Genomic DNA, 23,395 nt, shown 5'->3' on the forward strand with positions numbered 1-23,395 from the left:
CAGACCAGGACCTTTGTTTGCCAAAAGTCCCCAACAGCTCCCTTCCAAGTTAGGAAACCAAAACATGGCTGGGAATGCAGTGGTCCAGAAGAGTGCCGCTCCACAACTATCAAGAATGCCTGACCCACCTGCTACCCTGGCAGTCCCCAAGTACTGCTGCTGCACGCTGGAGCCTCGTACGGCACACACAACTGCCTCCTGGGTCCTCTGGCCACTCCCCTTTAGAGGCAAGGTCTTGCTATGTATAGCCCAGGCAGGCCTTGGGCTCACAATCCTCCTGCCTCAGGCTTCTGAGTACTGGGATTACAAATGTACCACCCTGGTCTGGCAAAAACCATTTTATCGCCATAGGCTTCTATCTGAAGGACTTGGTATTTGAGTTTCCTGACTTCCCTAATGGCTAAGAGCGGTCCATCCCTTGGACCCGGCTGAGCTATCTTCGAGACTTTAGGGCTCTTCCCAATTGTGCACCCTCAAACTTTGAACTATAGAACTACAGAACCTAGGACTCCACACGTGAGGCAAGTACTCTACCACTGATCTACACAGCTGCCCCTAAAAATCATCTTCTAACTCAGCACAAATATGCTCTTTCTTGAAACCCTGCCTACACACTTTCCCAACAGATACTCCAATCCATTTCATGTGCCGCCCTTACTGTTCTCGAACACATGGTCTGCATTCGGTCCCCATGTCTACCTTCCTGCCTGCTCAGAAACAGTACCCTATTCCTGTCTTTGAATCCCCACCACCAAGCCCAGCACCCGGCCCTTTATAATGCTCAACTTCACTACTGGCTTTCAATGCATATTCAAAGAGAATATGAGTAAGGTACTCCACGACATGGAACAAGGCAGAACTGAGGAAACAGACATCAAGGGACTCTCCAGTGGGAAAGCGAAGCCGAGACTAGATGGCATCTCTGTGGAAGCAACACCTTCCTCGGTAGAGAGATGGAGTCCCATTTGACGTGGAGAAGTAGCCCCCATATGGCCGAGAGAAAAGACGCTGTCAGGTACCCAAGATGTTCACCACTGGAGGCCAAGGCTGGGCCAGAGACCAGAGCCACTTTCAAAAAGCAAAGCTTTCCAGGATCATCCAGAATGTGCGCTTAGGAGTCTGATGCACCAAAGTGATAGCGTTAGGAGGTGGGGTATTTGGGTGCTTAGGTCAGAAGGGTGGAGCCCTCACAAAAGGGATTAGTACCCTCATATGAGACCCCTTGCCTTTTCTGCAACTTGAAGACAGAGTAAAAGGAGTTGCCTATGAATCTGAAATGGGCCCCACTGGACAGAGTGTGGTCAGTGCCTGGATCTCAACCGCCCAGCCTCTAGAACTGTGAGAAACGGGCCAGTTTCCAGCATTCTGTTACAGCGGCTGGAGAGGAGGAATCCAACTGCCCCCTCTACCGCGGCTCAGAGCCCCATGAGCCTCACCCTCTTCAGTACTGCCACCTACTGACAAGAGTCAGTACCGTCCGCCATCAGCCGACCTGAAAGGCCAACTGCCCAAACTGGCCACGACTCACCCTGCACCAGGGCACACAGAGCACACAGAGAGGGGTAAGTGGAGAAGAGACAGTGAGCATCAGAGACACGCATGGGAGCGGACATACAGGACAGAATGCAGTGACACCTGAAGAAGACTCTCCAAACAACGCATGCCTGCCCTATGACCTGGCCACACTGCTGTCCACCCGCACCTCCTGCCCGGCTCCCTCTAACCCATCTCCACATCCACCTGTCGGCTCCTGCAGGACACTGGACCAGGCAAAGTCCCTTACACTGCTCTTTTCTTTCACATAAACAATCCCTAACCCACCGCCTAAAAGACAGATCCAAGACTCAAAAACAGAGAAGGCACCTAAATCGGGAAACTCAAAAACGGAGAAGGTGTCTATATATAAAGACTGGTGGCAAGTTCTGGAAAAAAGACACTGTGACAGCCTAATAATAGCTGCTGTGGGCACGGCTGCCAAGCTGAGAGCTAGTGCCTGAGACGTGGCTTTAGGAGGCTTTCACTGGAAATCAACGTCTTTGCCTGTCACCCCAGATTAAAAGAATAAACACGGGGGTGGGCAAAACACGAACAAATACCCTCAATCGCCAGCATGTCCCCCAAATACTATCTCATGTTTATTTTCTCTCTTGGCAACATTAAAGTAAGTGACATTATCTACATCTTGGAAAGAGAAAAAAGATGTGCAACTTGGCTTTCAGCCCCCTACCAAATGATTTGAAGGTTTCTAGAACATTCTCTCAGATAACAGTTAAAGCAATGCCCTCACTCATAAACATTTAGTCTCTGGTCCCCTTGAAAGGCAGGTGTAGCAGCTCCTCCACCCAGACCCAAGACCCACATGGAGGCTTCCGACATCTGCAGTCCAGTCCACAACACACTACGCTTGCAAACTGTTCCCAGTGTGTACAGAGGGTGAGGAGGGAGCAGACCCTGGGTCCCACTCTTCACACTGTGTACAGAGAAGAGAGCAGACCCTGGGTCCCACTCTTCACACTGTGTACAGGAGAGGAGAGATACTGGGTTCCACTGTTCCATACCTGGGACAGACAGATGTTTCCCTGGGAAGGAGCACTTGCTGACCTAGAACCAGTAACAAACAGAGCATGGCCTGGCTCAGCACTTGAGCCTTGACTGTGGCTGGGCCAACTGCAGCTGGTACAGCCCCCGCTAATCCATGTGGTCTCTATGGCCCCCCTTTAAATATAGTCCATGTTCCTCAAGGTAAGAGGAGACATACAAGACAACGCTCCAAATTCCAACTGCTCTAGCAGGTTGCCTTTTCCTTCCTTCCTTCCTTCCTTCCTTCCTTCCTTCCTTCCTTCCTTCCTTCCTTCCTTTTCTTTTCTTTTTTTAGGGGAGAGGTGTTCATCTGTATGTTTTTCAAGACAGGGTTTCTCTGTGTAGCCCTGGCTGTCCTGGAACTCGCTTTGTTGACCAGGCTGATCTTGAACTCAGAGATCCACCTGCCTCTGCCCCCTAAGTGCTGGGATTAAAGGTGTGTGCCACCACTGCCAGCTAAAAACATCTTTCCTTAATCACCTCCAACTCTCTGATTAAGAAAGGGGAGAAAGAAAGAGTGAAAGCTTTCATACTGTGAAAGATGCGCTGCAGCGTGGAGAGTGTCTGCAGCACAAACCTGGGGAACCGCCAGCATCCTGGGCAGAACAAGACGGTCAAAAGCTCAACTACACCATCCAACCTGAAAAGAAACAAGAGACACCAAGAGCATTTGGCTAAAGCTGATACATAGCTGGTGAGCACAACCTCAAAAGATAATGGAGAAAAAAATGAAAACCACAGTGAGGTACCCCAGAACTACAAAATGAGAAACAGTGTCGATGCCAATGTGGGCAAGCAGGCAGAGAAACGGCACCCCGAATGCACACTGGTGTGAAGACAGTGCAGAATCTGGTATTGTGCAGGCAGGTTTCTTCCAGTTCTGAGACAGCTGCTATCTTGACAGTGGGGATGGGTCCACAAATCCACAGGAGACAGACCACACAGAACTACATGCGGACACATGCATCCCACAGGTGACAACAGAGAGGAACCGAGGAACTTTACAGCCCCGTTCCCTGCTGCTACCTGCCCTCTGTGAACTGCTTCCATGAACTACTTTGTGTGGTCACAGCCAACAAGGACATGGCCAATGGAAGGAGCGCTGCACCTTTTATACTAGCTCCGGAACTTCCTGTGGCTCTCCATTTGTTTCAAATAGAGGGCTGGTTTTTGTATTTGTTTTTAGGTTATTTTTTCATTTTACTTCACTCGTATGAGTATTTTGTCTGCATATATGTATGTCACCACATGTGTACCTGGTACCCTCGGGGGCCACAGGAAGGTGCCAGATCCACTGGAAGTAGAGTTACCGACGGTTATAGGCCTCTGTGTGGGTGCTGGGGACTGAACCTGGGTCTTCTTCAGGAGAAACAAGTGTTCTTAACTGCTGAGCCACCTCTAGCCCCCAAAATAGATTTTAAAGTCTCCAGCATGCAGAGATGCATATTGGCATATTATAAGGGTAAAAAAAAAATAGCATGGTGCTATATCCCACGCCCATCCCCACTGCCCAAGGCTGGCCTTAAATTCTGTGTCCTGTGTTCAAGGGGTCCTCTGGGCTGGGGTGAGGCTTAGTTGGTAAATTGCTTGCCTAGCATGCCTGAAGATCTAGGTTCAGCCAGCAGCACCACACAGAAATGGATGGCAGTACACGATGGGAATCCCAGCACTTGGGAGACAGAGTTCAACATCATCCCCTGCTACTTAGCAAGTTCAAGGCCAGATTGGGCTACATGAGACTGTCTCAAAAAGGAAAAAAAAAATTTCTCCTGCCTCGGCCCCTAAAGCCTGAGTACAGCATCCAGTTTGGAAGAGAGAAAGATGGAATAAGATCATACAGAGTAACTGCTAAGACTCTGTGGGGCGGGAGAGACAGGCTCTTCAGCACGTAAGGAATTTTCCATAATGAAACACTCACTAGGCAGAACATGAAAACCTCCACAAAAGGTGAAATTGAGTGACTATGGAAACACCTATGGGAGAATCTGTCTCCTTACCTTGCAGGAAAACAACCTGAGTGGCCAAACCTAACAACAGGGAAACTGAGGCTGGACTCAATGCCAGGTGCTTCCATCTTAAGCACCAAAAAGAAAGAGCAAACCGTCCCATGTGTGGACACTTAGTTCTACACTGGCTGTAGGTCAGCTTCCCAGAACTGCCTTCAAAATGCCCTCTGGCACATTTGTGACACTCCTTCACAGGAAAGAGCCCTGGTTTAAGAGGCCCTAGGACACCACCGGCAGAGGCCACAAGCATGGAAGGCTCTACTGGTGCAGGGCTTTGTGACCAAAAGCTGTATCTCACATAGATTTAAAAAAAAAAAAATTAAAAAGTTTTCAAATCTGAAATTTTAAGATACTATGAAGTAGAATTTTTAGCTGATTAAAAAAATTCCCATCAAATCTTAGTTGTGTTAGAGACCTGGAAGCAAATGCCTGTGTGGTGTATAAAAATATCTGACTGCCAGGAAATGGAGATGTTCCAGCTAAACTCTGACAACAGTTCCTTTACACAGTCAGTGGCTGGGATGGGCCATGAATAACCTGATCTGAGAAGAGCCAAGGAAGAAGCACTGTCCACTGTGGCATGTGCAGGGCAGGGAGCTTTGTCAGGGAAGGTAGCCACGAAAACTGGAATGGCATGGAAACATGGATGGCAGAGTCGGGCCTTCCAGAGGCTTCCTTCCTCACTGCGCTAAAGCTCACATCCCCAGAAGGCACTGGCCTAGGAAGCCAGAGGGCTTGCAGCCATCAGTGACACCGACTTTAAAACTCATGACATCTTCAGCTTGTCTTCCGACCTCTGTGTCGAACGGGTCTTATAGTTACAATGGAATGGGAAGGGCGAGTTGTATATACTTCTCAGTACATCAAACCCGAGGTGCATGCTCAAAAAGCCTGGTGTTCGTCTATCTGTGTATGTGTGCTGTTCATGTGTGCACCCGTGTGCACATGTGCAGGAATGGAGGAGGGAGGGTGTCAGGTGCCCTCTATTGCTCTCTGCCTTATTCCCTTGGGACAGGTCCCTCAGTGAACCTGGAGCTCACTGTTTTCTGGCTAGATTGACAGCAAGTCCCAACAATCTTGCCCCACTTATGCTGGGGTAACTGGCATACAGGGCCACATCTGGCTTTTTATATGGGTGCTGGGGAACCAAGCACAGGTCCTCATGGTTGAAACAGAAAGGGCTCTCTACCCACTGAGCCATCCTACAGCCCACATCTGGTTTTTGTTTGTTTTGTTTTGAGACAGGGTCTCACTACACAGCCTTGGCTAGCCTGGATCTCAGAGAGCTGCCTGTTTCTGCCTCTGGAGTGCTAAGATCAGAAGCGGGGCAAGTTTGGGGGTTCTGTTGCTGATAAAAGTGTACAAGTACAGCGAGCAAAGGTCACCTGCATGGCTCATCTTCCTGCAGAGGTCTCTGTCCTTATTTCTCTAGCACAGTCCCTTAGCCCCCTTGGTCCCAGGCTGCAGATCACACAAGAACTTGCTGGGTCCCTCCAGTGGCCCACCTGCCAGTGGGTACTGTCACCCATCACCCACCACTCACCTTGTAGGGGACCTGCTCCCACTTTTTCCCCCAAGGTACTCTTGAGTAGGGAGAAGTGAGAAATATTTAGATAGAAATATAGAAGGGAGAGAGACAGATAGAAACACAGGATAGCCTTGGGAGGGTCTAGGTCAAAACCCACTGGCCCCTTCTGTCTCTGCTAAAGGGCTTTTAAAGGAATGACAAAGGGTGGAGCAAAAGACCTCCCCCTTGCTAGATCAAAGAATATGGCACGGCACAGGCAAGTGCAGACCCTTCCAAACACCTGGTAACCAAGCACGTGGTCAAGCCATCCCCTTATGCAGCCCTGCTGGGTAAAGCAAGCTCAGATCCCACTGGGAAACCTCTGTGGACCCCAACATCACCTGCCAGACCGCAACTCTGAAGAGGCCAGGCCTCAAGCTGTGATGTCACCTCACCATCCACCACTCCCCCACCAGCCTGCAACTCTGAAGAGGCCAGGCCTCAAACTGGTACTTTGTCCCCGATCCTGAGTCCTGGTGGCTGAGCTGGAATCTGTGCTGTCACCTGAGCTGGACCGAACAAGTGAGCAGGCTCTTATCTTGGGAGCAGAGCAAAGGTGTGGACTGTCCTGTTGCCATGGCCTTTGAGCCAATGAGCTTAGTAAACCAGAATTATCGACACTTTTAAAAGGGTATTGGGGCTGGGGACATGCCTCAGTGGTTAAAAGGGTTGCTCGGCGTGCACAGCACCCTGGATTCCATCCCTAGTATATATACTAGATATAGTGGCTCATGTCTGTTATCCCAGAGCTAGAGGTGGAGGTGGAAGCTTAAGACTGTTGGCTACACAGTGAGGTTGAGGGCAGCCTGAGGTGTGTGACACTGTTTCAACAACATTAAATACGTAAGTAAGTAAATAAATAGGTTATAGTGTTGCATGTGGTTTGACATTCACACAGGGGTCTAGGCAAACCCCTAAACCTCCCATGCATAGCATTCCCACAGCGAAAAATGTAGCTCACCCACCTGGGTACAATCTTTTTAAAGGTTATAATTAGCCTCACATCAATTCAGGTCAGATTTTTGCTGGGAAATGAGTCTGCTGCTGACTGAGGAGGAACATCTGTGGTTTCTGCACGATCTAGAGTCTGCCATGGTGGAGAAGGGGCATGGCTGTGGAGGCCTGGAGCTACAAGGACTGACTTCTACATCCACTCAGCACTGTCAGGAGTGGGCTGTAGTCTTTGACTCCTCAGCGACCCAGGCCTCTGGCCTCCTGTCTGAGCATCAGCAACAGAAACCCTATCACCCCACATGTGTGAGCACGTTTGAGTGTGTTTCTCCTCTGCCCTGGTCCTCTTGGTCACAAGACCTCAACTCTCACCTCACCAACAACATCCCCACCACCCCTAGGCCCAGCCCACTCCAGTGGAACCTGGCTGTGCTCAGTGCAAAGGCCTGCATTCCTGTCTTCCACATGCACTGCTTCTCTAGGTCCATAATGCCAGGCAGGCAGTAGGGACATGGAAAAAGGCCACGTGTGAGCAACTGAGCAACGGAGAGCCTGCTCTGTGGGCTCTGTCACCAGGACCCTCCCCACTGCTGACACTTCCCAGCTTGAGCGCCCGAGTGTGTGGCTGGAGGGAGGGTATGGAGAGGGCAGAGGATGGAAGCTGAGTCACATCCATCTTCCAGCCTGGAAAGGCCACACCAAGGAGAGCAAAGGACTGTTACAGCCTGGCAGGACACATGACGGTGAATCTGGGAATACAGATGCTTTCACCAATTGGGACACTCTGGCAAGGGGCTAGTTCCTTGAGTTAGGGACACTGACCACAGGTGAGCTCCTCCTGCCTTCTCCATGACAACACTGCCACCTTCTGGAGGAGGTCAAAGGTCATGTCTTAGAGCACCTGCCTTGGGGACTGGAATGTTCTACCATTTTCACTGAAGAACTCTGTCCCCAACTGCCTGCACATCGCCACCCTCTATCACATCCACGGTGTCACATCTTTGCTGGCCTGGTCTTTTCTCTCCGTCTTTTCAACTATGATGCTATCTGGTCACTGGACACCTGCCTTCCCGGAGAGAGGAGCTCCATGAGAGCAGGGACTATGGCCCTGAGGGCTGGCTGACAGCGAGGGTGTGGGGGCTAGAAAGTAACTGCTGAACACTGATTTGGGGGTAGGGGTCACGGCATGGACAATGGTGTGGAGCTAGCCTGTGTCCTCTTGATTTTTGAGCTGGCTTGTGCAAGAAGGCCTCACACAGGGGCAGTGCGAGGCAGTGTGACAGGCCACATATGGCATTCTAGCCACATGTGCAATAGAGCTCATCTGGTCAGAGCACGCAGACAGATGTGAGTGGCCGGGCAGAGCCCCTGAGGGGCCACCATGACACAGGGCAGGGCTCCTGTTGGGGCTGGGGCCTGTGGCTAATGGGAAAGAAGGACGCGAGCTTGAGCAAACCCAGCTCAAAAACAAGGAGTAGCCAGCACAGTGTCCCCTCTACCGTTCATCAGAGGGTCAAGGGAGCTGGATCCGAGCCAGAAGAGGCTTGAGAGCACAGACTCAGTGGGAAACAGGAAGGAAGGTCTGGAATAAAATTCAACCAGGCCCTGGCCAATGAACTATGTCAAATCCAGAAACCAACTCAGTAAACTTCCCCCTCCCCCAACCCATCCCCCATCTGCAGCCTCCTCTAGGAAAAGACAGGGCACTGGTCGCTCTGTGAGGACACCCTCTTCACACTGCCCTCATCATACTGCCTGACCCTTCTTCAACCCTGAACCTTGGAGCTAGATCACCTACACCTGGCTCCAAGCTCTGCCACTCTAGCTGTGTGTCAGAGACAATTATGCAACCTTCCCCTGCTTGGCACTAGGGCACAGTCACACCCAAGTCAGAGGAGCTTTCAGGAAAGAACAAGACACAGGTACCACATGCTGCCACCATTGCTATTACTGGTCTCATTGCACCACATCCTCCCATCATGGGATGTGAGGTGGGGTGTCACATTCCTATCAGTCTCTGAGCCCAGGCTGGCCCTACCTCTGGTCACTGGTCTTCTTCAAATCGTGTATGTGTGTGTGTGTGTGTGTGTCTATATATGGCATCTGTCCGTTTGGTGCGTGTGTATGTGGTATATGTGGGCTATGTGTATATGGGGTACATGTAGGGTGTATATGTGGTGTACATGGTGTGTTTATGTAGTATATGTATGTGTGCTGTTTGGTATGTGAATATGGTGTATGTGTGTAGTATATGTATGCATATGGTACATGTGAGTGTGCTGTCTCTGTATGTATTACACACATATGCAAACAGAGACAGGAAGGTGTCAGGTATTCCTCTGAGGAAAGTTCTCTCTTTAAACTTGGAGTTCATGTGTTTTGGCTATGGCTGCAGCCAGCAAACCCCAGCAATCCTCCTGGCTCAGACCGCCACCCCAGCACTGGGATTACAACTGCATGCTGATCACAGCCAGCTTAAGTACGTGCTGGGATCCAAACTCAGGTCCTCATGGCTGTGCATGCAGCAAGCACTCTTATCCACCACGCCCTCCCCTCTTTCTTGAGACAAGGTCTCACTGTAGCCCAAGCTGGCTTGAACTCAGGTTGATACCCCTGCCTCAGCTTGAGTGTTGGGTTAAGCATGAGCCACAACACCCAGTCAGTTATCTGCTCATTCATTTCAGATCTGAACCCTTGCAAGCTGTAGCCCTGGAATGCCTGCTCAGGCAGCTGCCGCCCACAGGCTGTCCTGGCAACAGGTGGGCAGGCACTTCTCTGGAATGTGAATACACACACCCTGAGAGAGAGTTTGCTTCTAAATGTTTGTTTTATCCCTTGGAGGAGCGTCCATTTTTTCACGCCTCCTCCTCTCCCCCCATAGGGGCTCCCTGCTCCTGAGCCTACAGCCTGGGAATGCAGAACCCTTTGGCCTCTGGGAGCTGCTCAGCTTGATCACCTCCAGTGGCTGCCTTTGGAGTGAGGCTGACCCACATCAGAGACAGACAACAGCCACAGGCTGGCCCTTCTCCAGAGAGGATTAGAGGAAAGAGTGGCCGGCCAGCAGCTGGCAGCTTTGCCTGACAAGCCTTCTGAAAAAGGTCACATGCCTCACGACAGTACAGGGGTCCACCTCTCCCACATGCTATTCCCCATCAACACCCCCAGACAGTCCACTGTGGAGGCTCCACACCCCCTTCTCCCAGCCCACACTCCCTGAAGCAGGGAGGAAAACTTACCCAACCTGGGCCTGCTGGCCTCGTGCGGGGGTCAGGGGTGGGGGGTGGGGAATGGGGGTGGGGACGTTGAAGCAAGAGGCAACAAGAGAGGAATCAGTCCTTCAGCAAGGGATTACTTACAACTGCCTTGCATTCAGTGCTTCAGCTTTGGGTCTTTGTTGTTGTTTTGTTTACTTTTTTAATGTATTTGATTGTGTGTATGTGAATATTTCTTCTGCATGTTATGTCTGTGTACCACAGGCATGCCTAGTGCCTGTGGAGGTCAGAAGAGGGAAATGGATCCCCTGGAACTGCAGTTAGGATGGTTGTGAGCACCATGTGGGTGCTGGGAATGGAATCCGGGTCCTCTGCAAGAGCAAATGCTCTAAATCACTGAGTCATCTTTCCAGCCCAGAATTCAGTGGGGTTTTTTGGTTTTGTTGTTGGTTTCTCTAAGACAGGGTCTCACTATGTAGCCTTGGTTGACCTAGAACTCTCTCTGTAGACAAGGCAGGCGGTTTCTGATCTGCCTGCCTCCGTCTCCAGAGCGCTGAGATTAAAGGCATGCACCATCATGCCCAGCAAACTCAGTGTTTTTGTTTTTTGTTTTCAATAGTACTAGGCTGAGTTCTGGTTACTCAGTTCTCTTCCACACTGAGAACAAGCAGATCAGTGTGCAGCCTCTAGGGCTGAGCTTTGGAGCCTCTCTAAAATGAAAGCTAGCTAATATCCCATCTAGTACTGAGCACATGGCTGCAGAATCCTGAACCCCAACAGCCCCACAGACTTTTGGGAGCAGGCTGCCTAAACAAAGATGGATGCAGGTGCCCATTCCCTAAGATGCTGTCAGTAGAAGTTTCACTTCAGTCCAGGATCAGAAGGTGGCAAAGCCCAACCAATAAATGCCATTCACAGATGTGCAGGGAGCAGGCAACCCACCCTGGTGCATACACAACAGAGTGTGCATGGGGCTCAAGACAAGCACACAAGAGGCCCCAGGCCAGCTGCCTGTCCACACGGGGAAGGCTACACAAACAGCATCAAACTCAGCCAGAGGACACGTCCACAGCAGTGGAAAAGAACAAAGGCCAGTTCTACAAAGCTGGACGGCCTCCCTGACACACGGAGCGAGAGCCAGGCACCAGAGACTTGCACCGCCATGCACCAGATGCTCAAACCAGGCAGATGACTCCCAGGTACTGAGCTGTGAGCTGTTCTTACCTGGGAGGGTAAATGACCACAAGGGGGCCCAGGGGAGAATGGGGTACCTGAGACAATGTCCAAAGTTCTATGTGATAGCAGCAGGGAGTAGACATGGCTGTGGGAAGGGCAGAGGACAGTGCAGAGCAGACACTCTAGACACTGAACTGGTACCTAGGGCGGCTACAGAGGGAAGGAGAGGAGCCGAGGAGCAGGGTGAACACAGGCATGGAGGTGGGACAGCAGGGACAGCAGCAGTTCAAAAAGCAGCTTCTCAAGCAAGCAGGGCTCAGGGGGCCACTAGAGGGGGGTCTGAGACACCCAGGCTTTACTGCCCATGGGAAAGCCCTGGAGGCTCCAGAGGAAGCGAGCTGACCAAAGCAGGGATTTAAACTCAGCCAACAGCAGTTGGGGAGCTGGAGGTCCTATTTCCTAAGGAACCCTACACCCTCCTCAGACCCTTTGGTGAAAACTAGGTGTGTATTTTTACTGGATGAGGTCGGGGGGCCTAAGTGAGGCTGGCTGCCCATGAAGGGTGGCCTGGGTCTCCCCTTTTATGTACTCTCTCATGGTAACACTTCTTCTGTAGGCTAATTCCTCATGTAACTTCTGGAGGTTCAGAAACGTACCTTTCAAACAGAGGTGGAGTACACTTCAGTTCACCTAGGGACGAATCTTAGTGTTGAGAAGGACACTTGAGGTGGTGGTGGTCGGGGGGAATGGCAGAGAAAAGCTGAGTTTTCAATAAATAAGAGTGAGGAGATGGTCCTGGGCCCAGACCAGACTCAACCTGCTCAATGCTCTGCCTAGGAACTCGCTTTTCTCGCCTACACATAAACGGGGAGACCCAGGGCTGGGGGTGCAGCTCAGCGGCAGAGCCCTTGCCTAGCAATGCACAGGCTCCAGGGTCCAACCCTAGCATTGCCAAAAAGGAAGAAGACTGTCGTCCCTTCCCAGCTCCAGCTCTGATGGCCTGACGGGCAGCTATAACTGATGTCTCTGGATGAAGGTACCAGTATGCAGCGGAGTATCAGGTGGGCCTGGTAGAGAGGAGTGGGACAGAGAACCGAGGGTCTCGAGCTTCCAGTCTAGCCTCCCCAAGTGAGAGAAAAGCACCTCTTGTCACACCTCCTGCCAAAGCTGTGGGGACATCACCGTCATGTGAACACTCACAGGACATGACATTCACCCTCCCTACTCCCGGCCCGTCACTACCTGTTACATAACTCATGTGCCCAACAGCCACCCTCCTAAGCATCGCTCTCCAGCCAGCCAGTCCTGGAGGATGGGGGCCGTCTCAGGCAGGAATCCAAGTGTCCTCCCCGAGAATGAGGGCAACCGAGGATGTGTTACCAGCAGGACGGGGCTTCCTCCTCTTCCCTAAAACAGGCCCAGCTACTAGAAAGCGTGGATGAAAGGAAAAGTCTCCTGCCCCCAGCTGAGTGAGAGAGCCAGGCAGTGCACCTGTCTCCACACACGGGCCCTCACCCGACAGAGACATCCAGGACCTCCAAAGACCATGGTCCCTAACTGCTCTGTGGCTGCTTCACAGAGCAAAGATTCAGCTGAGGCAAATCCCGACTGTCACATTCCTGCTCCCCTAAACCACACTGTAACACTCATGCATCATGCAATGCCTTCCTGGGGGTTAGGCAGAACCCCAAACCATGCAAGAAGGCTCACTCCACCTCAGTGCTATGTCAGCTGCCTGTGTCCCAGGCCTCTGGGTGTGCTCCGCATGGCCCCACCATCCGAAGGTCCTCCCTTCCTCTCCAACTGCCATGACCCACTATCTACCGTTGTGGCTCAACTGTTCACCAGCCCACCCTAGGCAGAGCAGACTGCTGCTGCCTCCTGGGTGCCCACAGATCAACCAGGACCCTCATTATACATTTTCCACCTCTAGCAACTTGGTATTCCAGGCTTTCCCAGGAGGCTGCAAGCTATCTGGGGGACAGCAACATTGGTGGACACTCAGGGCAGGCCAGGAAGAGTCAGAAGGCCTGGTACTTCCTTCCTAGGACCACAGGCAATTCACCCTCTGAGTCTCAGCCTCTCCATCCACAGAATAAGATTAATGATTCCCAGGGCCAAGGCCACTGGGAAGAGGAATTTACAAAGCCCTACACAAATCATGTTGAGGATGGAATTAGGGTAATTACATGGCAATATTAACTATATAAAAATGACCACACACACCCCTTTGCTAACACCCATCACAGTGCTGTGCAGACACCCACAGTGGGTGCTGCTGGGATCCTCCACTTACTGCTCACAGGAGATAAACAGATGCAAACCAGCAAACCAGAGGCTACAGCACGCCTTCAGAGCTCTTCTGTAAATGACCATGGGCCTTGGAGAACAGCTGCGCCGGAAGTCCTCAGCCATTTGCCACAGGACAGGGCCCTTCTGGGGATCTTGCCCATAGGTGTTCACCAGAGGAAAAATGCAGGTGCTGTATCCTCAGGGTGGGGAAGCCATTTGATCTGAAAATTCCTTTCAGAGTGACAGATGCAATCAGCTCAGTGAGGAGGGGAAAGAGGAGAAGAGCCATCTTGGAACAGGCCAGGACACCAGCGTGAAGGATGACACCAGCGTGAAGGACTTGTGAAACCGAGTCTTCACAAGATCACTGTTCAGACTTCAGGTTGTGACAGAAACAACAGGTGTAGGTACACCCTTCTTCACAACCATGTAACCTGTCAATCCTCCAAACTGTGTGTCCCTTATCCCAGTGACCAGGCTTTTTGACCTGGGAACCTACCTGGCACAGGGAGGTGGGCAGAGGGCTAAGAACCCACTGTGAAGTAAAGTTTAGGACTAGCAAGTGGTCTGCCCAAGGTCACGCCAGTTTCTAGCTCTGCCGATGCCCTGTCCATCATTCAGGCCACAGCACTGGCCAGGATGGTGGCTGGAGACCTCATCTTTCCCACAGAACTGCAAGCAAGGCACCAGGACCATCGCTCTTCTCTACCTGTGGCCAACTTTCTAACAACCTAGGCAAATGCTTGCGACACCACACTTAGTAAACAGTGAGGCAGTGTAAGCGCCTACCTAGAGTGAATACCAAACTCAACGGCAATTCCTTCTTTTATGGGGAGTGTGGAGGGTTAAACAGGGTGGCTTTAATCATCAGGAGCTACTCCACCAGCACAGTAGGGCACAGGCTACAGCACCAGATTCACATGCAGACCTTCTCGCCAGGTCGGTGTTTTTATCTTTGTGTGCGACTCGAACACACAGGAGAGCTGGAAGTGACGCGGGTCAGGCACAAAGGCTTTCTGGGTGGGATCTTCCCCCTCCGGTTTCCACTCCAGAGAAGGAAAAGGGGGTGTCTGCTGGGCTTCCTGCCTTCTCGCCAGCCTGAGACCTCCCTCACCCCTGTAGGTAGATACTGGGCACTGCCGGCCCCGATGATGCAACCTCAGTCCTAACAGACAGACCTTTTCTGAGCTGGACACGGTGGTACATACTAGCACTCAGAAGGTGAGGGCAAGATCAGGAGCTGAGCCAGCCTGGGCTACATCACACCTTGCCTCAAACAAACAAACTAGGTGTGGTGGAGCACACCTTTAATCCCAGCACTTGGGAGGCAGAAACAGGTAGATCTCTATGAGTTCAAGCCCAGCCTAATCATGTAGAGAGTTACAGGCCAGTCAGGGTTATGCAGACAGACTGGTCTCGAAAAAACAAAACAAAACAAATAAACAAAAACCAAAAACACTGCCAGTGATTTCTCAGTGTTGGGCAAGACATATATCCCACAGTCCATACAGCAGAAACAGCACAGGAGGATTCAGGATTCAGGACAAAACCTAAAACCAGGGGCCCACCCAGACCCCTCCATGATGCTCCCAACTCCACTTCTTTCCTTTCTGGTCTCTGTGAGGCAGAAATCACCTTCAGTGAACATTAATGACAGTCCTGCTAGGTACTTATTTATAAGGTTATGCCGATTTGTAGGGCCACGGGGTTGGTTTTATGACATCGATTCAGACCATTGTACAAGCTGCTCCCTCTGCCCGAAGCTTACTTTCTCCACCTTCCCACACAGTGACATCCTAACTGTCACCTCATCAGAAAAGCCCCTGCCCAAGCAGGAATATACCCTCAAGGCATCCAGGACAATTACAACTGCCCTGTAGCTGGTGTCTCTCTCCCCAGCTGGACGCAGCTCCCCACAAACTGCCTGACACACAGGATACCTGAAGAAATTAAACAGCCTGCAAGCAAACAGCAAAAGCTGGTAAGAACAGGAAAGACAGCTTGGTTGGAAAAGTCCTAGCCACATAAGCCTGAGGATCTGAGTTCGAGCCCCAGTACCTACGTAAAACACTTGTTATTCTAGACTGGAGAGGCAGGGACAGGCAAGTCCCTGGGGGCTCCCTGCCAGCCTGCCTAACCTGATTGGAGAGCCCCAGGTCCTAGGGAGAGACCTGTGGTAAAAACCAAGGTGGATGAGGAGCAACACTCAAGGCTGACCTCTAGCTCTCATGTACATGCCGGGCACTGATGCAAACACTGGGTCATGATGTCCTATAATGCCAATCTTTCGGCACCTGTACTCTACAGATGAGGCGAACTGCAGCTCCTGTCCTTCCCCAGGCTGGCCTTGACCTCATCCTCCTGCCTCAACCTTCCAAGTAGTAGGATTACATAATGTGCAACAATACTACCACCTTAACTTTATCTTTTATCTAATTTATTGCTTTATAGTTTGAGACAAACCATCATCTCAATAAAACACAGTCTCACTCTGCCAGCCTGGCTGTCCTGGAACTTGCTATGTAGACCAGGCTGGCTGAGAACTTAGAGATCCATCTGCTTTGCCTCTGCCTCCAGAGTGCTGGGATTAAAGGTGTGCGCCACCATGCCTGGCTACCTTTATTTTAAAAACCATGAGTTACACCTGGTAAGAAACGTGCCCAAGGACACAGTGCTAATAAAAGCAGGGATTTGACCTGTGATTCCTAATTCCCTTTCCAGGTCACCAGAACTGCTCCGCTCACTAGCTCCCTCTCTCCTGCTCTCACTGACCATTTCCAAGGCACTTATGAAGTCTCTAATTTTAAACTCTAGTTTTATTATTACGTGTGTGTGTGTGTGTGTGTGTGTGTGTGTGTGTGAAGGTGGACACAGGAATGCCACAGCACACATGTATGTAGATGTCAGAGGACAACTTTCAGGAGCTGGTTCTCTCTGTCCACCACAGGCCCTGGGGATCAAAGTCGGGTCACCAGGCCTGCACAGCAAGTGCTTTTACCCACTGGGCCATCGCGCTGGCCCAGATTCCTCAACTCTCAACTGCCTACCCTAGGGCACTCAACTGGGCATTCTCCCCCAACTCTCATGGTCACATCCCCAGCCCATTAGCCCCCACCTCCTCACACAGCTGTGTTTCAGCAGTAGTCTGCAAAGACCCCCTAGTGGAGTATGTAAATAGAGAAGGGATGGTGTCTAATTCTTCATCAAATGCCAGCCCGCCCAGCCCCTGACAAAGTAGAGCAGGCATGTCTTCACAGAGCTCAGAGAAAAGCCTGCAGCTACATCCAGCTTGCCTGGCCCCAATACTGGCTCTATCCACTGCTCCTTTCTGCCTGTGTTCATAGAGCTGAGTGCTCCAAGCATGGACGGTGGGAGACAGACCACACCTCCCAAGGATACTTGAGATCTGTGACATGAGAAGCTATGACCCCAGGAGACCTAGGAGAATCGGGAGTTCAATCCTTAAGAAAACAAGTCCAGGGCTGGCTCAGTGGGTAAAGTGCCTCCCTGGCATGTGCCTCCCTACATACACTGCACAGGTGGGCATGCCTGTGATCCTAGGCATTGGGAGGTAAAGGCAGGAGGATCAGAAGTTCAAGGTTATCCTCAGCCACATAGTGAATTCAAGTTCTGCCTGAAATACAAGAGACCCTGCTTAAAAAAACAACCAACCAACCCAAACAAAACAACAAGTTTTTGTTCCGGGGAGCCGAGTGACAGAGACCAGAAGAGGCCAGCAGGAGAGCAGGCGACACTATAAGGGAGGGTCCAGAGGCCTGGCCTGGGGCACAGAACCTTCAGCCCCGAAGATGCCAAAGAAAAACAGAAGCAAAGACTAAAGAGAAACCAGGGACCCAAGGGGCAGCCAACAGGAAGGAGGCAGGTCATCTTGGAGTTATTTGCCAGAATGAAGGAAGCAAGATGCAGGCTGACGATATGGCCTCATGATACAGGGCTATGCATGTCACTTCCTCTCAAACTTTCGAAGGCTCTTTGTTGACCACACCAGGATCAAATCAAAACCCTCTGAGAGGGGAAGCATGACAGGCCTCCACATCTGCGCAGGGCTCCTGCCTGCTACCTAGAGCTCTCCTCTTCCTCCTCAGTACCGAACCCCCAGTCCTCCAGGACCAGGAAGGCATTCAGCACACCCCATGTCAGAGGGACAGAACAAAGCTCACCTGTGATCTGAAAGGCGAGCCCCACCTCACCCGCTGGACGATGAAAAGATAATTCACGAGAGCACTTGGAACTGGGCCTGGCACACAGTAAGTGCTCAGGAAACAAGTCGTTGTTCCTCTTCCTCTGGGCCCTTCAGAGCCCTCTTCCTACCACAGGTAGAGCACTGTCTCAAATGTATTAGTTACATGCTGGGCTACCTCAGCCAACCACAGCCTTGGACAGGAGGGCAACCCAGGACTCTGGCCTCACTTCCCTGATGGCCAGCAAATTCAGGGCACACAGGAGATATTCAGGAGGTATCTACTGCCCCCCAAAAGCCTCAGCCAAGGTCCTGGGGCAGACCCCACACAGAACTCTGAGAGCCCAGCTCCAGGCCTCCCAGCACTCACACCAAATCCCCAGTCTCATTTGCTGCTACTCACTTTCAAAACAATAAAGGGCTGTACCTGCCTTGCCTAGCAGTTTCTACTCCAGGGAACGGAGAGAGAGAAATGAGCACAACAGGGACTGGAAATAGCACTGAGCCCCTCTTGGGGAGAGGACTGGGCAGGCCAGCCAGCAAACAGGAGCAAAACCTCAAAGACCGAACGGGAGGGAGCTGAGGACATAGCTCGGTGGCACACTGCCTTCCTGGAGTGCCTGAGCCCTGATTCAGGCACAGGACTTTTAAAAGAGAGAGAGAAAGGGAGAAAGCAACCCCTAGACAAGAGTCCAGGTCCACAGAACTCAGCCAATGCCCTGAACTAGGACAAGCTGCTTACTCACATCCTTCCCATCTAGAAGCTCTTCTAGTCTTTCCTAGTACAACCCACTACCCTGGGAACAACTTAGAACCCATCCCCCCAGGACTGCAAAAGGGCACCCAGGTCAGCCCCTGGGAGATATTTAGAGCCTCTCTGCTCACACCGGCCAATGGAGTCACCATCTATGTCCACCTCCCCGACAGACTGGGAGCCTCTAGAGGCAGGTAGCAGGTCCTGTCCCTTCGTCTTCTACCCCAGGGACTGCAAGGAGAGTGTATGAGCATAGCAGGACTGGAGACAGCCCTGAGGCCGGCACACAGTAGATGCTCAGTAAGTTACAAGGCGACTTGACAAGACAGTCCCTGACTCAAGGATGACGGAGTCCACCAGAGCCTACTTGTATCACACTGACAAGTGAGTCACTAATCCCCTCGCTGCCTCAGTTTCCTCATCCAACAACTATGCACAATACTTTGCTCACACGGCTGCTGTGAGAACCAACCGGGAAAATAGACATGGGAAGCAAAACACCCCTGAGGAATGTCAGTCACCCAGCTTGGGCTCAACTGTCCCTTTGTGCTGAAGTCTTTTTTGCTGGCCGGCTCCCCCTCCCCATACCCAGCACTAAACCCACCTCTGCACTCCTCTGCCTTTGTCTTGTGCTTCTGGAAACCCTGTAGTTACTTGTGTCCAAGTCTGATTCTACCCAACCACCTGAGAGTTCCCAGATGCCTGGATCATCACATCTGTGTCCTGGTGAACACCAGCCCGACTTCTGGGGCTCCCACACCCTTCCAACTCTGGCACAACACAGAACTCTCAAGATGTTCAGACGTGTAGCGCCCAAGAGCCCACCAAACTTGTTGACATGGGAAAGGATGCTGCAAACAGACTGTCAAGAAAGCCAGACCTCAGCTGTGGTGGCACACACCTTTGATCCCAGGTCTCAGGAGGCAGGAGGCAGAGGCAGGTGGATTTCTTAGTTTAAAGCCAGCCTGGTCTACAGAGTGAGTTCCAGGGCAGCCAGGGCTACACAGAGAAACCCTGTCTTTAGAAACAAAACGAACAAAAGAAAAAAGAAATCCGGACCTCCAAGACCTGCACTTCTGATGCTGCTCCGGCTGCTGAATGTGTGTGTGTGTGTGTGTGTGTGTGTGTGTGTGTGTGTGTGTGTGTGTGTTGGCGGAGTCTGCAGCATTAGCCTCCAGGGCACAGATTGCTACTTCTCTCCTTACATACAGCACCTGGCAGTCAGATGAATAATACATGGCCCTTCACCTCACACAGAGGTATCAGGCAGGCAGACACCTGCTTTGCCCCACCACGGCCTGCAAGGGAGGGAAGGATGAGATGCCCCGGCCTCATACAGTCCCCCAGAAAGGATACAGACTAGAAACCCGGGCCCATTCCCCAGACTCTCTTGCATTGCCACTGCCGGGAGCCCCTTAGAAGTGGAGTCTCATCCAAGCAAGGTGTCCAAGGGCGTGCCCAGGAAAACAGGCACAACACACAAGTCGGATGCACACTCTCAAAACCATCTCCAGGGTTCCTTTGAACACCAACATCCTGAGGGCCCCGCATTCCTATCTGTCCCCCTCCAAATCTACTGACCTGTGTGCAAGGCGCTCACACTCCCCCACGTACGCTTGTACCGCCTCGAGGGCCGACTACCTGGCCAGGTCAAGGCCACCGCACCGGGGACCGACGCCTCCCCGCCCCGTTCCGCCGTGCCAGGCTGGATGCAGCACACCCACCGCGGCGCATACAGTCCCACCGGTAAGGGGCTGGGCCCCGCGCCGCGCACCCCTGCTCCCCCACGGGCAGGTCCGGTTACTCTCAGGGCCCCGCCACGTTGGCGGAGCGGGCACACCCACGGGCCCCGCGGGGGCCTGTGCGTCCCTTCCTCCCCGCGGGGAGCCCCCAGCGTGGGGCTCTCCCCGAGACGCAGCCCTCGCCGGGTCCCCGCTCATCCCGCGCATCCCGCCGCCCGGGTACCTCAGGAGCCCATGGCGCTGGCGACTGCGGGCGGAGCAGGCGGCGCCGCAGCCCGGTACCTCCGCCGCCGCTGGCGCGTCCCGAGCCCCGCCGACTGCCGCCGCGGCGCGCCTGCGCACTGGGAGCGCCGCTGGCGGGGGCGGGGCCGGAGCGCGCGGCTGAGGTCACTCGCCGAGCCTTAAAGGGGCCGCGCGCGCGCTGCGAAGCCGCGTGAGCGAACCTCCGGTCGGGAGGACGGCTCTGTCCTCTCGCAGCTCGCAAACGCACTGGGAGAGACCTAAGGCCCAGATTTCCGAGTCCCACCCACCACAGCCCTGGGATGCACAGACTGACCCGCTGGGTACAGACTCTGCCCTGGACACCCGCGGGATGGCGAGCGCTTCAATTCTCTGAAGCCTTTTTCTGCGCCTACGCTGAAGGTGAAAGGAGATCTAGTGGCCGTTTGCGACGTGTAGGGTGGGTGTGGGACTATGGAACGGACTTCCACGGAGCGTTTTGTGCAGTTATGCAAAATGAAACTGCAAAGCACCAAAAGAGGCTTTTTTTTTTTTCCCCACTGCATCCAGCTCCCGTGGGTCCTGCCCCACCTCGTTCCAAGCCGCCTAAAGTAACTGAATTCTGCAAGTGTCGTTCCAGTCCCCTACCCCATTTTGATTTGCGCGGTCCCCACGTTTTGCTCAGTTAACTGAAATGCGTAATATGCAACCAAGTTTATTTTTATCTCCAGCTCCAACTGTCTACCGACGCCTCTTTCTTAGAGGGCTCAGTCGCCTCCCCTTCCACGCCCGTTTTCTAACAGCATTTCCCCCATCCTTGCTTCCAGGTCAGAAGGTCTGGAGTCATCCCTGAATCCCCCCTATCCACTTGGGCAGGACATCCTGTATCCTAGACTCTGACCTCCTCCACCCCACCCTACTGCAGCCATGTGATCCAGGCTCTGCCCAGGTATTGTGAACTAAGACAGCCCCGGATTCTCCAACCTTGTCCTCTGCCAGTCTGTGTCAATGTGGAAATCAGAAGGATTCCTTTAAAGCCTGGATCTAAACTGTTTAATCCCAGCACTCCAGAGGCAGAGGCAGGCAGATCTCTGTGAGTTTGAGGCCAGCCTGGTCTACAGAGGGAATTCCAGGACAGCCAAGGCTACACAGAGAAACCCTGTCGCGAAAAAACAAAGAAAAAAACAAGCAAACAAAACAAAAAACAGCTGAGGAGCGCTTGATTAGCATTCATTAGACCTTGGGTTTGATTTGCTTCACCACGACAATAAAATAAAATAGATTAAATAAATAAATAAATAAAACCCAAGTTAAACTATAGCACTTTGCTCAAAACCCTCCACTAGTTCCTCACTAAATTCCAAATAGAAGCCAACATCTTCTGATGTTCCCCAGGCACGCTGACCTCATCTCCTCCTGTCCCAGGACACAGGCCTCTTGCTGTCCCTACAGCCAGGTGAAGGCATTCAGCTTCCATGCCTTTGCACCTGCTGGGATCTCAGTTTCCCCAGACATGCCTTGCCTTCAAAGGCTTGCTCTGCTGTCTACACTAGGGCAGCCGAGGAGGCGGTGTTGTTCTGAGACAAGGGTCTACCGGAAGATTGCTGAGCCCCTCCCATGCGCTCCACATTCATGGAGTCTCCTATAAGCACATCGTTTTTATACTTTATTCTTCATCTTCTTCCAGGAGAAGATAAGTTGACTGTTGCATTAACATTTTCTCTGGGGATGTGAACAAACACCCAGCTCTGAGGAGGAGAGCGCCCACAACAGACCAACAATCCCACACAAGTCTCCCTCCATAAACCCGCCCGTGAGTTTATTGGGCTTACTTATGGCCACATGGGTGAGGGGTGACTGACAGCTGTCATATGTCAATCTCCCACTGCTGCATGTGGCCTCTGGGAGTGTTGGAGTATTTAGGAGGGGGACTCCTATGGAGCTATGAGGAGGTCATTGCTGTGCTGGATTGGGACCTTTTGGTGGAATGGCTCTTTTTTTTTTTTTCTTCAATCACTCATGCATCTGTAAGCAACCCTTCACTCTTGCTCCTAAAGGCAGCTGTAATAAATTCCCTGGTTCACCAGTTAGAATGGGCAGAATCATTCCTTCATTCTGTGGCTGGTGTCTTACCTGGGACGAGTAGATGTTCACATCTCCCCAGGAAAAATGCATGCAGCCAGGACAAAGATGTCTGACCTTTTGTTTCCTGACATAAACCAGTACTCAGCATTGGGGTTGGCGTGGCAAACATGTGCAGAAAATACCTGTGACATGTACAGCTATCATAGCTAGGTCCGAAGGGGAAAACCCCGTGCCGGACACACGGCGGCGGCGGCAGCTCAGGGGTAATGGTGCTTGACAACCTGAGTTTGACCCCTAGGACCTACATGATTGAAGGAAAAAAACAGCTCCTACAAGTTGTCCTCGGACCTGTGTGCACACACAGTGACACACACACACACACACACACACACACACTCACACTAAATAAATAATTTTTTTTCCCAAAGGGGGGGGAAAGCCAGGAATAGTAGCACACACCTTTAATTGCATCACTGGGGAAGCGGAAACAAGTGGATCTCTGTGAGTCGACACCAGACTGGTTGTAGCAAGTTCTAGACCAGCCTCGGCTATGTAAGGGGTGAGACAGTCGTTCAAAAAAAATAAATAAGCCGGGCAGTGGTGGCGCACA

General features: G+C 52.1%; 2 protein-coding genes across 7 annotated transcripts in view; both read right to left on the reverse strand.

Moving 5' to 3' along the window:
- The window catches only part of Tmem184b (transmembrane protein 184B), a 40,258-nt gene extending 19,449 nt beyond the window's left edge, over positions 1 to 20,809 (reverse strand). For 2 of the 4 annotated variants that reach the window (XM_052748337.1, XM_052748336.1), the window contains exons 1-2: positions 20,705 to 20,809; positions 3,114 to 3,220 (exon numbers count right to left, since the gene is read on the reverse strand). In XM_052748337.1, coding sequence (XP_052604297.1) covers positions 3,114 to 3,175 — 62 coding nt within the window. In that variant the 5' untranslated portion in view covers positions 3,176 to 3,220; positions 20,705 to 20,809. The remainder of the gene's footprint in view (positions 1 to 3,113; positions 3,221 to 20,704) is intronic. The other 2 variants (XM_052748340.1, XM_052748339.1) reach the window with 2 other exon arrangements.
- Positions 1 to 23,395, reverse strand: part of Pla2g6 (phospholipase A2 group VI) — a 138,734-nt gene that overhangs the window by 94,309 nt on the left and 21,030 nt on the right. The gene's annotated exons all lie outside the window — the stretch shown is intronic.

This window comes from Peromyscus californicus, unplaced genomic scaffold (genome assembly GCF_007827085.1).
Source record: "Peromyscus californicus insignis strain IS unplaced genomic scaffold, ASM782708v3 Scaffold_20__1_contigs__length_68692818, whole genome shotgun sequence".
In the NCBI taxonomy this organism is placed as follows: Eukaryota; Metazoa; Chordata; class Mammalia; order Rodentia; family Cricetidae; genus Peromyscus; species Peromyscus californicus.